We start from the raw sequence: 15,758 nt of genomic DNA, 5'->3' as shown, positions 1-15,758 counted from the left end.
ACTTGGCTCACTGCAACCTCCATCTCTCGGGTTCCAGTGATTCTTCTGCCTCAGCCTCCCAGGTAGCTGGGATTACAGGCACGTGCCATGCCCTGCTAATTTTTGTATTTTCAGTAGAGATAGGGTTTCGCCGTGTTGGCCAGGCTGGCCTCGAACTCCTCACCTTCAGGTCATCCTCCCGCCTTGGCCTCCCAAAGTGCTGGGGTTACAGGTGTGCGCCACTGCGTCCAGCCAATTAACCTTATTTTAAAGAAGAGTGACTAGTACATGTCATTTATGAATATAGATGAATATATTCATTGCAGAGGAAAAAAATCTAAAGACATATAATCCTAACACATAATGTCCCATGAATATTTCAGGCATATATAGAGTATATCAAGAATGTATCAAGATTATCAAGGAAAAAGACTTAGCAATCTGGAGTAGGTCCTTAACTTCTATATAATATCATTCCATAAGTAAGTGATGTGAATTCTTAACTGAGAACCATTAGTCTACCTAGAATATACTATGTTCAGTTATTTATTTATTTATTTTTTGAGACGGAGTCTCGCTCTGTCGCCAGGCTGGTGTGCAGTGGCACAAACTTGGCTCACTGCAACCTCCGCCTCCCGGGTTCAAGCGATTCTCCGGCCTCCCAAATAGCTGGGATTATGGGCTTCTGCCACAACACCCAACTAATTTTTGCATTTTTAGTAGAGACAGATTTCACCATGTTGACCAGGATGGTCTCAATCTCCTGACCTTGTGGTCTGCCCACCTCAGCCTCCCAGTGCTGGGATTACAGACGTGAGCCACTGCACCTGGCTTGTATTCAAATTAAGTAAGTCAAATTATGACCGAGTTAACGTTAAGAAAAAAAAAAATCCCTGAAATTATGACTGATGACATAATACTGTTGTCTAATACCAGGCAAAGCAGCACCAGAACTCTGATTAATAGACATGGACAGTGAGAGCATTGATGAATTTCTAGGAGCTTTATACCTTCATAGAACTTCAGAATATTCATATTAATAATATTTTACCTATACAAATTTAACTTAGGGAGGGTAAACCTCTTTTGCTTTGACAGTGCTTTCCATATGATCCATAACATTTGATCAAATAAACTATTATTTTTGACATCTCTCTTTTACAAGGTAAAGGAAATTGTGATTTTTCTAGGAAATCTAAAAGACAGTTGTTGGTGCAAAAGGCATCATTTAGGAGGTTTGAACATTTGATTAAATGGGATCATGGACCACTATGGAAAAAAATACTTGGCTACATATTGAACTAAAAGTGACAAAAAAAAAAAAAAAGATTTTAGTTCAGTGCAGTGGCCCATGCCTGTAATCCCAGTGCTTTGGGAGTCCAAGATGGGAGGATTGCTTGAGGCCAGGAGTTTGAGACCAGTCTGGGCAACATTATGGGATCCTGTTTCTACAAAAATTAAAAAATTAGCTGGGAGTAGGATTACATGCCTTTAGTCCTAGCTACTCAGGAGGCTGAGGCAGGAGGATTGTTTGAGCCCCGGAGTTTGAGGCTGCAATGAGCTATGATTGTGCCACTGCAGTGAGCCATGATTGTTCCACTGCACTCCTGCCTGGACAACAGAGTGAGACCCCGTCTCTTAAAAAAAAATTGAAAAAAGTATGCATAGGAAGTAATGTGATGGTAAAGAACCTTAACCCTTTCAAGAGTGTGAATACAGTTTTAAGTAATTAAGGACATGATAAAGTCAGCATCAAGCACAGGAAATTCTGGTAAGACACAGAGTCTTTGCCTTCTAGGGAGATTATTCAGAAGGCAAAGGAAAACCTTTAATCACCTCTTTATTTTTATTTTTTTGAGACAGTGTCTCGTTCTATTGCCCAGGTTGGAGTGCAATGGTGTAATCTTGGCTCACTTCAACCTCTGCCTCCCAGGTTGAAGCGATTCTCCTGCCTCAGCCTCCTGAGCAGCTGGGATTACAGGTGCCTGCCACCATGCCTGGCTAATTTTTTTGTACTTTTAGTAGAGACAGGGTTTCACCTTGTTGGCCAGGATGATCTTGATCTCTTGACTTCATGATCTGCCCACCTTGGACTCCCAAAGTGCTGGGATTACAGGTGTGAGCCACTGTGCCTGGCCAATAACCTGTTTATTAAAAGCAGACTAATAACTGAAGAAAAACGGTCATTTTAACAGAGAAAACTAAAATCTAGCTATACATAGCTATAATATTTGATAAGCACTTTAAAAAATCTTACAAATAAACCCATCAAATCTTAGCTGGCTTTGGCTAGGCACAGTGGCTCATGCCTGTAATCTCTGCACTTTGGGAGGCTGAGGAGGGTGAATCACTTGAGGTCAGCAGTTTGAGACCACCAGCCTGGCCAACATGGCAAAACACTGTCTCTACTAAAAATACAAAAAACTTAGCTGGGCGTGGTGGTGGGAGCCTGTAAAACCAGCTACTCAGGAGGCTGAGGCAGGAGAATCACTTGAACTTGGGAGGTGGAGGTTGTATTAAGCTGAGATCGTGCCAGTGCACAACAGCCTGGGTGACAAAGCGAAACTCCGTCTCCAAAAAAGAAGAAGAAAAAAATCAGGCCAGGTGCAGTGGTTCACGCCAGTTGTCACTGTATAAGTTATCACTGTATCACTCAGGCGGAGGCTGAGGTGGGTGGATCATTTGAGGTCAGCCTGGCCAACATGGTGAAACCTTGTGTCTACTAAAAATACAAAAATTAGCCCTGCGTGGTGGTGGGTATCTGTAGTCCCAGCTACTTGGGAGGCTGAGGCAGGAGAATCACTTGAACCCAGGAGGCAGAGGTTGCAGTGAGCTGAGATTGCACCACTGCACTCCAGCCTGGGTGACAGAGCAAGACTCTGTCTAAAAAAAAAAAAAAAAAAAAAACTTAGCCGGTTTTGACCATGACAGATAAGATTTCCTTTTCAGCCAGGTGTAGTGGCTCCTGTCTGTAATTCCAGCACTTTGGGAGGCCGAGGCAGGCAGATCACAAGATCAGGAGATTGAGATTATCCTGGCCAACATGGTGAAACCCTGTCTCTACTAAAAATACAAAAATTAGCTGGGCATGGTGACACAAGCCTGTAGTCCTAGCTACTCAGGAGGCTAAGGCAGGAGAATTGCTTGAACCTGGAAGGCGGAGGTTGCAGTGAGTGGAGATTGCACCACTGCACTCCAGCCTGGGTGACAGAGCAAGAGTCCGTCTCAGAAAAAAAAAGTCCTTTTCATCACTGCCGAGGCTGGAGTGCAGTGGCATTATCACAGCTCACTACAGCCTCGACTTCCTGGTCTCAAGCCATCCTTCTGCCTCACACTGCCGAGTAGCTGGTACTATAGGGACATACCACCATGCCCAACTAATTTTTGTATTTTTAGTAGAGATGGCGTTTCACCATGTTGCCTAGGCTGGTCTTAAACTTCTAGGCTCAAGTGGTATGCCCACCTTGGCCTCCCAAAGTGCTAGAATTACAGGTGTGAGCCACCGCGCCTGGGCTGTTTATTAATAGACTCTTATATATAGCGTCTCACTAGTGTAAAAATAAGAGGCAAAAAACTCTATAAACTTGAAATTAGGCTTCGGTGTTCTATTTTGTGTAGAGATGATCTAGGTATTTAATGGCTATCCATGAATTGACTTAGTCTAAGGTTTTAAGTTACCATAGATTTTAGAAACTTTTCAAGTTGGCTTATTACAAAACATAACTACTGTTGAAATAAAATTTAATTATTCACTTCATCTGAATGCAAATGCAGATGTAATGCTTGTGTATTCGATCAGTGAACCTGTAAAAGTTCAGCAAGAGCATATGCAAGAGTAAGAATGTATGCTTGTTTAATACTTACTGCCAATAACTCAGAAGACTTAACTGTTTTTATTAAACCGACAATAGTCATCTAGTCTCATTTCCCAGAGATTTACCTAAACTCACATTAACGTAGATTCTAAAATTATTTGGGTTAGTTTCTATAAAAATACTTTTGAAAGTATAAGGAGTTTAATTTTCTTAATTTCTGGAAATCCTAGGAATATTTAATTTTTGTAAGCACTTATTTATCTTCAAAGCAATTATAACAGAGCTCCTTTAAGGGGTTTTATAATCTGATTGGTAATACCATTTGTAGGTGGGAAAATATTACACACACATATATACATATGTAGACAGACATAAATAGCTCATACCTCACTTTGAAAGTTTGAACTCATTGGTAGTTTATGGAAAAGAGCTAGCTTTTGTCCTCCCTCACCTTTACATTTTTATCAGATTGTGATTTTTAGGAAATGGGGTAAATTGAGGTTACCTGCCCAATCAACCTGTGGCTTGAAGTTTCTCACCAATATTTGTGAAGGAGACCTTTAAGATTTCCTTTGCTTTTATGTAACCTTATGGAGATTGTGGACTAAATTTTGAATGAGGGACTTAAGAGAGACTGAGTGTCCTACTTAATGGGTGTCTCCAAAGTTTGTCTGGGTGCCTAAGAGATCCGGCCTCTTTCCAGTTCGTGAGTTCCCAATGGAGAATGGGGAGCCTAAAGCTTGAGTGACTATAGGGAATTGAGGAAGGGAAAGGTGTGATGGGGTGGATAGATGGTTGAGGAGGTAGCACGTATTGAAGGGGGACAGATCAAAGGATTCAAGGGAGCTGAAGGGAAGGTTTAAGTTGGTAAAAAAGGAAGAGTGGGGAATGATGGGAGGGGAGAGGCTTAGGTGAACCACCTTGGGGAGATCTCAAGTTTCTTAAGAGGACATTGAAGTTCTAAATTGTCTTTAGTTAAATTTTGCTATTTTTGAAGATACCAAACTGAATTACTTCCATAATGGCAAAGCCTGTAGTCGGTAAGACTATAGCACAACTTATATATTTCAGATGGGCAAAAAATTTGTATCATTTACAGTATCTTAAGATAAATATCCTTTGATTGGGAGCCTCCTTTCCAGTAGCTGAGGTCTACAAAATGTGTATAGAAAATTTACTACTGTGGAACATGAAGACTGCTTAAATTGAATTGGGGGGAAAGGGGAAGAAAGGGCCTGTGGTTTTTCTTTCGACTAATTGGTGTAACACTGCCCTTCAGGCGGTTGAGGGAGTTTCTTATTTTCTTTAGACACTATTATGCGCTGAAACTCTTGCAGGACAACTTTTATGCTATGAATTCTGCCATTTTGCTAGCACTGGACGGCTCTTGGGTCCACCACTCCATTAGAACTATTAACTCCAGTCATTAATTTTTGTTGCAAATCTTACAAAGGGGGATGCTTCTGGGTATTTAGGTCCACATTCTATTTTAAGGCTGTATGTTCAGTTTTCATATATTGTTCTTGGAGACCCAGTTACCATCCCTGTCCATCTTGTAAGTGTCATGTCTTCATCATCGTCTAGACCTCAGCTAACTGTACCATCTCCTACTTCTTTCTGGCCTTCTTCAAGTTCTTCCAGCAGTGAGAAATTGCTAGGGACTTTTTCTCCCAGTCCATGGTGGCTGCCACCTTACTTCGCTGTCGCTTGTGAACTTAAATGTTCTATACTCTAATTCAGGAACAACAGAGAGTCCGGGGATACCTATATATAGGAAGTGAAAGGTTTGAAACAAGACAAACAAGAATAATAGGTAGTATTGTTTGAGGAGAACATTCTATATAGGTAGGGATGTAGTCAACAACATTGAATACTCTAGGGATGTCAAGAATAAGGACTGAGAAAAGGCCATTGGTTTGGTTATAAAGATTTAGAGAAAGCACTTGCAGTTAAGTGATGGGTAGGAAGATGAAAGAGCAATAGCTAATGAATGGTAGCATGAAATATAAATACCAGTGTTACAAGATTTTGCAGTTAGTAGAAACATAATTATTCTGTTGGTGGCAAGGTTAGGGTTATTAAAACAAAAGTTTTTGATAGCAAGGAACCTGGCATAAACCATTGAAAATAACAAGAAATACAGAACAATTGATAGAGCTAAGTTGTAGAGAGGAGATAAGGAGTCTGAACCAAAAGTACTGCTTTAGCCTCAGGAGAAAAGTCATCTTGTCATTTGAGACTGAGGACAAGATAAGAGAATATGGGTGGTGAGAAAATTTTGAGAGGTATAAATTAAGATGTTGGGCATGTATGACATTCATCTTGTTTCCTGCTTCACTGAGATTGTTTTGAGATGGTCTGAGAATGAAGGGTTCAGGGCATGGATATTAGTCTTTTTGTTTTGTTTTTGTTTTTGAGATGGAGTTTTCCCTCTTGTGGCCCACACTGGAGGGCAATGGCGTGATCTTGGCTCACAGCAGCCTCTGCCTCCTGGGTTCAAGAGATTCTCTTGCCCCAGTCTCCCGACTAGCTGGGATTACAGGCATGCACCACCATGCCCAGCTAATTTTGTAATTTTAGTAGAGACAGGGTTTCTCCATGTTGGTTAGGCTGGTCTTGAACTCCCAATGTAAGGTGATCTGCCTGCCTCAGCCTCCCAAAGTGCTGGGATTACAGGTGTGAGCCACCACGCCCGGCTGGGAATTGGTCTTTAAAAGTAGAAAAAGTTTAGAAAGGCTGCTAGAGAAAATTTCCCAGGAGTTTAATAAAGGATAACAAAGATTCCTGAGCACTGTGAGTGTTCCCCTAAAGAGAAGTGATGGTGATTATTTGAGTTATCTGAGTACTAGGCAGTCAGAAAGTAAGCTCTCTGAAATGGAAGATACTGGTATGTTCCAGGGAGCAAGTGTGTGGATCCGGTGTATCTCTTTGGTAGATAAAAACAATGTTACAAATCAAATTATACCTACGGGACATCCTATTTAGTATATTACTGAACAGAAACTGGTGACAATATAATAATAGAAAGTATTCAAGCATTGGAAGGGTTGGTTGGACAGGATGAACCCTGGGATTTCCTTTCAGTAGTGTGGTTTATGTACAACAGATTTATGTACAGTCCTTTACAAATCCTCAATTGTAACTAGTACTGCTAATTTAAAGATTAATTTGCCCCTTTACTGGTTTTTGGGAGGGAGAGGAGACTCAGAATGCTTTTGAGGCCTTAAATGACTAGAAAGCATCTTTGGATTTTGTAGACCAAAAATAGTCAGTACATGTAGAAGTGTTAAAGTTTAACTTGAAAGCCATGAAATACATTTGGCTGCCACCTAATGTCCTATAGCTTTGTTACAGTTTTCCAAGGATAGTGCCATAAAGAAGGTGCCCAATAAATATTAGATTATTATCACTCTTGGATTTTAAATTTTAAGTGTTTTGTGGGTATTCCTTAGCCTTATGCAGCACTTAGCATTGTATCCTTCACTAGTAAGGACCTTTTTTTAATGATGTCTACATTTGGCCCATAGTATAAGACTCAGTATAGTGGGCTCTGTGGGGACTGATAAATCAATGTGATGTGTGAAGGTCTGAAATGAATTAAAAATGACTCCGTTAGGGAAATTTATGAATTTGCTAATAGCTGCAGCAGATACAGAGAATAAACAGAAAGACTGGTTAGTCACCTTTTAAAAGCTGTCTGCCAGCTGGGTACGGTGGCTCATGCCTGTAATCCCAGCATTTTGAGAGGCTGAGGCAGGTAGATGACCTGAGCTCAGGAGTTTGTGACCAGCCTGGGCAACACGGTGAAACCTGTCTCTACTAAAATACAAAAAATTAGCCTGGCGTGGCAGCGGGTGCCTGTAGTCCCAGCTACTTGGGAGGCTGAGGCAGGAGAATTGCTTGAACCCGGGAGGCAGAGGTTGCTGTGAGCCAAGATCATGCCACTTCACTCCAGTCTGGGAAACGAGCAAAGTTCCCATCCTGGCCAACATGGTGAAACTCCGTCTCTACTAAAAATACAAAAATTAGCCGGGTGTTTGGCATGCGCCTATAGTCCCAGCTACCCGGGTGGCTGAGGTGGAAGAATCGCTTGAACCCAGAAGGCGGAGGTTGCAGTGAATCGAGACTGTGCCACTGTGCTCCAGCCTGGCGACAGAGCAAGACTCCGTCTCAAAAAAAAAAAAAAAAAAGCAAAATTCATTCTCAAAAGAAAAATCCTGTCTGCCAATTTGTTTTTGACCAAGAAGGTTGGATTTAAGCTTAGAGAAGTTTATGTGGTACTTATAGAAGAAAATAGTATACATTTGTAACTCTGTTTCACAATCTATAGTGTAAACATCACTTTTTTCTTATACTTTTTTGACATTGGAGTGATTTCTTGAAAAACGGGGAATGGTTACTTCTAAATGGTACTTGGGCTCGGCTTCAGATGACACAGTTTTAGACCTTTAGTAAGTAATTATGAAAGAAGATCATGTAGATTATTGCATCATAACTCACTCTTTTTTTTTTTTTTTTCGAGACAGAGTCTCCCTCCGTCACCCAGGCTGGGGCGCAGTGGTGTGATCATAGCTCACTGTAGCCTTAAACTCTTGGGCTCAAGTGATCCTCCCATTTTAGTCTCCTGAGTACCTGGGACTACAGACGTGGCCATTATGCCTGGCTAATTTTTTTAAATTAATTTTTTGGTAGCGATGAGGTCTCCATGTGTTGCCTAGGCTGGTCTCCTGGCTCAAACAGTCCTCCTGCTCAGCCTCCCAAAGTGTTGACATTACAGGCATGAGCCACCATGCCTGGCTTGGTCTTACTTTTGCTACCTGATTTATGTTCGCATTCTAGCCTTGATGTGTGCTATCCAATACTACCAGTAGCCACACTTGTCTATTTAAATGGGAATGAATTAAGATTATATAAAATTGGGGGTGGGGGTGGTGGCTCATGCCTGTAATCCCAGCACTTTGGGAGGCTCAGGTGGGCGGATCACCTGAGGCCAGGAGTTCTAGACCAGGCTGACCAACATGGCAAAACCCCGCCTCTAGTAAAAATACAAAAAATAAGCCAGATGTAGTGGTAGCCACCTGTAATCCCAGCTACTCGGGAAGCTGAGGCAGGGGGAATCACTTGATCCTGGGAGGCGGAGGCTGCAGTGAGCCGAGATTGCGCCATTGCACTCCAGCCTGGGCAACAAGAGCGAAACTCCATCTAAAAAAAAAAAACGATTAAATAAAATTAAAAATTTATTAGTCAGATTAGCCACATTTTAAGCGCTCCTCAGCTGCATGTGACTGGTGGTACTGTGTTATGCACAGAACTATCTCCACCATTACAGAAAGTTCTATGGGACAGTGGTACTCCAGATTTTTCATTGCTGCTTGATACTAGGAAAGTAAATGTCAGAAGCTTGGAACAGATACTTAATGAAAACAAAAAAACATGGAATTTATACTACCCTACTCCCAACAGCCTCAACTTTCTCAAAGTTAAATGTTATTTCTGTAAGATTGGCTTTATATTTAGTTTTGGGTCGTTTCCTTTTTTTTGTTTCTTTTTTGTGATGGAGTCTTGTTCTGTCACCCAGGCCGGAGTGCAGTGGCTCAGTCTTGGCTCATTGCAACCTCTGCTCCCAGGTTCAAGTGATTCTCCTGCCTCAGCTTCCCAGGTAACTGGGACTACAGGCGTGCACCACCACACCCAGCTAATTTTTGTATTTTTAGTAGAGATGGGGGTTTCACCATATTGGCCAGTGTGGTCTTGAACTTCTGACCTAGTGATCTGCCTGCCTTGGCCTCCCAAAGTGCTGGGATTACAGGCGTGAGCCACTGCGCCTGGCCTCGGGTCTTTTCAAAGGTAATTTTAATAGTAACATAGAACAGAATAAAGTAGTTTTACTAATAACTATTTCTGCCAGACTGTAACAGTTTTATTAAGGTATAATTGATACACAATAAATTTTGCTAATGTCAGGTGTAAAATTTAGTAAGTTTTGACATGCATACACCTCTGGAACCATCATTATTATTGATAGTATAGCTCATTACCTCAAAAGTTTGCTCATGCCCGTTTTTAATCCTTCTCATTCTTTTATACCCTCTCTCCCTATCTTGAGACAACCATTGATCTGCTTTGTGTCATAATAGACTAGTTTGCCTTTTGTAAAAGTTTATATAGATAGGAGCCATGCAATATATACCTTTGTTTTGGCTTGGCTTCTTTCTCTCTGAATTATTTTGAGATTTACCCATTTTTCATGTGCAAAGAGTTCATTACTTTCTTTGTATGGCAGTATCACAGTTTTTTATCCATTAGTCTGTTGATGACATTTAGGTGGATTCCAGTTTGGGTTATTACAAATAAATTGCTATGAGCATTTGCATACAAGTCCTTGTATTGACATATGTTTTTGTTTCTCTTGAGTAAATACCTAGATGTGGAATAGGCAATACCTAGTTATTGCCTTGGATTATACAGTAGGTTGTATGTTTAACCTTTTAGGAAACTACTGAATTGTTTTCCCAAGTGGCTGTACCATTTTTACATTTACCCTATTAGAGTATGAGTGTTCTACTAGCTCCACATTCTTGCCAATTCTTGGTATAGCCAGACTTTAAAATTTTATCTGAGTTATTTTAACAAGAAAAGACGATCCTGGTGCATATGGTTCCCCCTTTTGCTATGTTTTATTTTTTAAATGCTGCAAAAATGATATTTTGTGTGTGAAAGAATTTTAGACGGTTTCCTACTGATTTATTTACCCTTTTTTATTTTTGACAGTCTTTGCTCACTAATACTGATTTGAAACCCAGTTTATAAGAACAAATACCTTTTCTTCCTTTTCACTTACATATTTTTCTTTTTTTGTTCTAGCGGCCCCTTTGTTGCTTTATGCAAACAGACGGGACTTGCGATTGGTTGATGCTACAAATGGCAAAGAGAATGCTACGATTGTAGTTGGAGGCTTGGAGGATGCAGCTGCGGTGGACTTTGTGTTTGGTCATGGCTTGATATACTGGAGTGATGTCAGCGAAGAAGCCATTAAACAAACAGAATTTAACAAAACTGAGAGTGTACAGCGTGTTGTTGTTTCTGGAATATTGTCCCCTGATGGGCTGGCATGTGATTGGCTTGGAGAAAAATTGTACTGGACAGATTCCGAAACTAATCGGATTGAAGTTTCTAATTTAGATGGATCTTTACGAAAAGTTTTATTTTGGCAAGAGTTGGATCAACCCAGAGCTATTGCCTTAGATCCTACAAGTGGGTAAGTTTTTGTACAGTGTACAAAGATCATCGTACCTTCTTTTGGTTTTTCTCCACTGACATAAACTACCCTGACCCCTATGAGAAAATGGGAATTTTAGATTCTTTGGGCTTCTTTGTTGAGTAGACTTGAATGTGGAAAGTTATGTTGTGTTGTTAATTATTTTTTGACAGGGTCTTGTTCTGTCATCCAGGCTGGAGTGCAGTGATGCAATCATAACTCACAGTACTGTCAAGCTCCCAGGCTGAAGCGATCCTCCCATTTCAGCCTCTCAAGTAGCTGGGACTTCAGGCATGTACCACCATGCCCGACTAACTAAAACAGTTTTTTTTTGTTAGCTGGGCATGGTGGCGCACCCCTGTAATCCCAGCTACTTGGGTGGCTGAAGCACAAAAATCACTTGAACCCGGGAGGCAGAGGTTGCAGTGGCTGAGATTGCACCATTGCAATCCAGCCTGGGCAACAGAATGAGACTTTGTCTCAAAAACATTTTTTTTTGTAGAGAGAGAATTTCACCATGTTGCCCAGGCTGGTCTTGAACTCCTGGGCTCAAGCAATCAATCCTCCTGCCTTGGCCTCCCAAAGTGCTGGGATTACAGAGTGAGCCACTGTGCCCAGGGTGTTGTGTTCTTAGTGTTTCTATAAATTGTTTTGGGTTTCTAATTGCACTTATGGAATAGTCATACTTATATTTCTTGGGTTTTCTTCAGTATTTATTTTTTGTGATATCAGAAGATAATTTGAAGGGAGAGAAGAAGGAATGAAAACAAGAGTAGTATTTGATAGCTCAAGATGAGATAGACTAATCTAGATCTTATAACTTATATACACAATGATATTGTGATACTAGTTTTTTTAATGTTACACTGTGAAGTGTTATTTAATGTCAGTATTGAATAAAAAATAAAAGTTATTAAATAACTCATTTCTAGATAGCTAAACATGTATTTGCAATAAAGGTTTATTTTCTAATGAGAAAGAAAATTTAAGGCTCTAAGTAAATCTCATTACAAAGTGTGAGCTGTATCCCCGCATTGCTCATTATGCCTCATTTCTACTGTTAGTATATACCATTTTGTGATATTTCTTTCTTTTTTTTTTTTTTTTTGAGATGGAGTCTTGCTCTGTTGCTCAGGCTAGAGTGCAGTTATTTCTTTCTTTCTTTTTTTTTTGAGATGGAGTCTTGCTCTGTTGCCCAGGCTAGAGTGCAGTGGCACGATCTTGGCTCACTGCAACCTCTGCATCCCAGGTTCAAGCGATTCTCCTGCCTCTGCCTCCCTAGTAGCTGGGATTACAGGTGCCCACCACTGTGCCCAGCTACTTTTGTATTTTTAGTAGATACGGGGTTTTACCGTCTTGACTAGGCTGGTCTCGAACTCCTGAACTTGTGATCCACCCACCTTGGCCCCTCAAAGTTCTGCGATTATAGGCGTGAGCCACCTGTGATACTTCTTTATTGAATAAACTGTCATGGCCAGTCTGTCATGTCTACGTATAGATAACTATCTGAACATGAACCTGAAATGACTTACTAATATTTGGTTGAAATTGAAAGATAAATATCTTGTGGATAATTATATTGTTTTCTTTAGCTTTCAATTGTATTAGAATGCTTTAAAACTCATTTATAGAAAGCAGTGAATTCTTTTTATGTAATAAATGAGAACTTGGGAAGAATGGAAGAAAGGTTTATATGTGCTTCTTTATCTTGATATCAGGCCTGATTTGGTTACAGAGGTTCAACGGGATGCCATGTTGTAGAAAAATGAGAAGACTGATTTGACTGTAAAGAATAACGTGGGCAGTAGAATAGTGAAATTTTAAAGGGAGATGTTTGGAAATACAAATACATATATTTTAGAGAGGAATTAAAAGGTGTTTGTTGAAGCAAGACGGTGCTCTTAAAGCACCAGGAGATATTGTAGTGGCTCTGATGGTAGGAAAAAGGATTGGGTGTCCTGAGGAGGAGGTCTCAGATGTAACTGTAGTGATCAAAGAATTTGGTTGCTGAGAACTTTTTAGATATTTTTGAGAAATAGAGTTTGTGTTTTGCTAACAGAGTTTGTAAGACTCAGGGGCTGTTGAAACATTTCTGAGGTTAGTGCTTTGTAGAACACATAGGATTTTGGTGCTTTTAGTGGTCATTAGGGAAGAATACTTTGGTGAAAAGATAAAGTTCTTTTTTCCCCTCTTTGTCTTCTAGACAAGTTCAATCTTACAAGGGTGATGATTGAAACTTAATTAAATATCTATTAAATGGTTATTATGTTAAGAGTTCTGCATTTTATACTCTGGTTGGAGAGAGGGGGTTTGGTTTATCTTTAAGGATTTACTGTTTAAGAACAGAAAACTTTGGAGAGACAACTTTTTCTTCTTCAAAGCGTGTTTATTTGCATTATGTCACATATATGTGAAGAGAGGAAGAATGTTAAAAGGGCCACAAGAGCTCTTATGAGCTTCATTACCAAATTTTGGGATCACATCTTGATCATTTCTATAAGGGATTAATGATTATATGATAATACATTATTAAAGGGAACTGAATGTGTGTATATAGTTCCTCTTGACTCTTCAGGATCTAACAGTTTTGTTAGTAAGTTAATCATTTTCATTTTGTCCTCCGAATCTAATGAGCTTTACTTCTGGGTAGCTGGTCTGATAAGTATCTTCTGAAGTAATTTTGCCATTCAATTAAAATATACTTTAGAGTTTCTGTAGCTTTAATTTATCCTTATTACTTCTTAATATTGAATGTGAGAATTCACCAAAGACTTAGCTGATAAAAAAGATTATTGGAAGAATCAGCAGTACTGTACTTTGAAGGTAGAAAGTAGTGTTATTTAGCTTCCGAAGGTGGTTCAGTGAAGAATAACTCTTTACTTCTGTGGACTAAAGGCTTGGTCAAACACCCAGTGAAATGTTTTTTATTGTTTTTGATGTGTGTGGTTAATGTGGGAGGCAGGAGGAGGGGAGAGCAGGAGAGAGAGAGTGAGTAAATTCAACCCCCTCCCCCACCCTTAACAGTCCTTCTCTCAAAATTTCTTTTAATTTTTGAGAAGTCATTTGGTTTCATGGCTATTGTAAAACACCACAACGGAAACAAATAGAATCTGGTTAAATGGTATATATACATTTGATATATGTACATATGATCGAGTATATTTAAAATTATATTTTTAAAATTGTATTTTAAACTCCAGCACTGAAAAATACATTCATCAGATAATCTTTCAGAGTTAATGATCTTAGATTTTTACCGTGGATTGTGGTTTTAGTCGAAAAGTAATTATAGGTAGAGTACATCGTTTGTCAAACAGAAGAGATGATTTCCAGATTTATTTTTTGGGGGAAATATGAAGTTTGAGTTCCAGACAAAGTACATGAAAACAGTGCTGAGGAAACATGTAGACTTTTTAGAGTTCCAGGATCCTGGATTATGAGGTTCACAGGAGCTGACTGAGCTTTCTCACAGCAGCTTACGTAAAAGGAAAGCTATTGAATGACTGGTATTGTTTGAGCCCTGGGAACTAGTGCAGACATCTGTGTGCTTTTGGATGTATGGACTTCTTTGTGTAATCAGTCCATTTAGCCTAGACTGAAGGAAGATTTTTATTCCTCTCTCTAAATTTGGCCTCTATTATATTAGCCTGAGATTTTTTTTTTCTTATAATAGTGACTAGCAGTGTACAATTCAAACTAAGAAATGGAAAGATATGTGTATGAAATTGTTACAAAAATGAGCAACCATGGTTACAGTAAACAGTAGTCTTATGTTATAGTGAGTAGAGGTGATTCCTCTGTGGCTGCTTCTTATGCTGGAGCCCCTACATCTGATTGCACAGTTACCATGCTAAGCAACTGTACAAATCTTGGGGATGTTGAGGACCTGCCTCAGGTTTAAGGATGTTTTTTCTGTTCATTTAGGATCTTTTCATATTCCAAATCATTTTAGATATTTTTTAAAAAGTTAAACTTTAGTGATTAGTTTGAAGTGAATTTATACTAAACAGCTTTGAATGGTATTTATATTTTAAAAACATATATTTTTATTATTTATTTATTTTTTTATTTTTTTTGAGTTGGAGTCTCACTCTGTGACCCAGACTGGAGTACAGTGGCATGATCTTGGCTCACTGCAACCCCCGCCTCCTGGGTTCAAACGATTCTCCTGCCTCAGCCTCTGGAGTGTAAATAGGACTACAGGCACCCACCACCACGCCTGACTAATATTTGTATTTTTAGTAGAGACGGAGTTTCACCACGTTGGCCAGGATGGTCTCGTTCTCTTGACCTTGTGATCCGCCAGCCTCAGCCTCCCAAAGTGCTGGGACTATAGGTGTGAGCCACCGCCCTGGCCCAACTTTTACGTTGTAAAGTTAAAGGAAAATAATATTTTCTTTTACAGTCTTACTAACTTTTCTTTTTAGAAGAGAGCATTTTCTAAGCAAATACAAATTTTGCCTCCTATGAATTCCAAATGAGTATGGCTTTGATTACAAATGTTTATTTAAAACATAATTAAGATTTTTAGTCCTTAGTTTTTTTCAACAAAGTTACCAAGATCATATTTTATAAAAAATACATTAACTGGAGCTTCTTTTATGTTATACCTAGCTCTGTTGTTTACCAGCAAGTTACTTCATTGTCTTGGATCTCAGTTTTCTCATCTCTAAAATAATGAGTTTCTTTCAGTTTTGACGTTATTT

General features: G+C 39.5%; 1 protein-coding gene and 1 pseudogene across 4 annotated transcripts in view; one reads left to right on the top strand and one right to left on the bottom strand.

Moving 5' to 3' along the window:
* The window catches only part of LRP6 (LDL receptor related protein 6), a 153,011-nt gene that overhangs the window by 11,530 nt on the left and 125,723 nt on the right, over positions 1 to 15,758 (top strand). For 2 of the 4 annotated variants that reach the window (XM_064377675.1, XM_064377676.1), the window contains exon 2: positions 10,659 to 11,052. The exons of the other annotated variants lie outside the window; for them this stretch is intronic. In XM_064377675.1, the coding sequence (XP_064233745.1) occupies positions 10,659 to 11,052 (394 nt within the window). The remainder of the gene's footprint in view (positions 1 to 10,658; positions 11,053 to 15,758) is intronic. 4 annotated transcript variants of the gene reach the window in all.
* On the bottom strand, positions 5,048 to 5,360 carry LOC135275310 (ubiquitin-conjugating enzyme E2 variant 1-like; annotated as a pseudogene).

This window comes from Aotus nancymaae, unplaced genomic scaffold (genome assembly GCF_030222135.1).
Source record: "Aotus nancymaae isolate 86718 unplaced genomic scaffold, 86718_ANA_hifiasm-v0.15.2.pri h1tg000016l, whole genome shotgun sequence".
Lineage (NCBI taxonomy): Eukaryota > Metazoa > Chordata > Mammalia > Primates > Aotidae > Aotus > Aotus nancymaae.
This window is presented reverse-complemented; position numbering and strand designations above follow the sequence as displayed.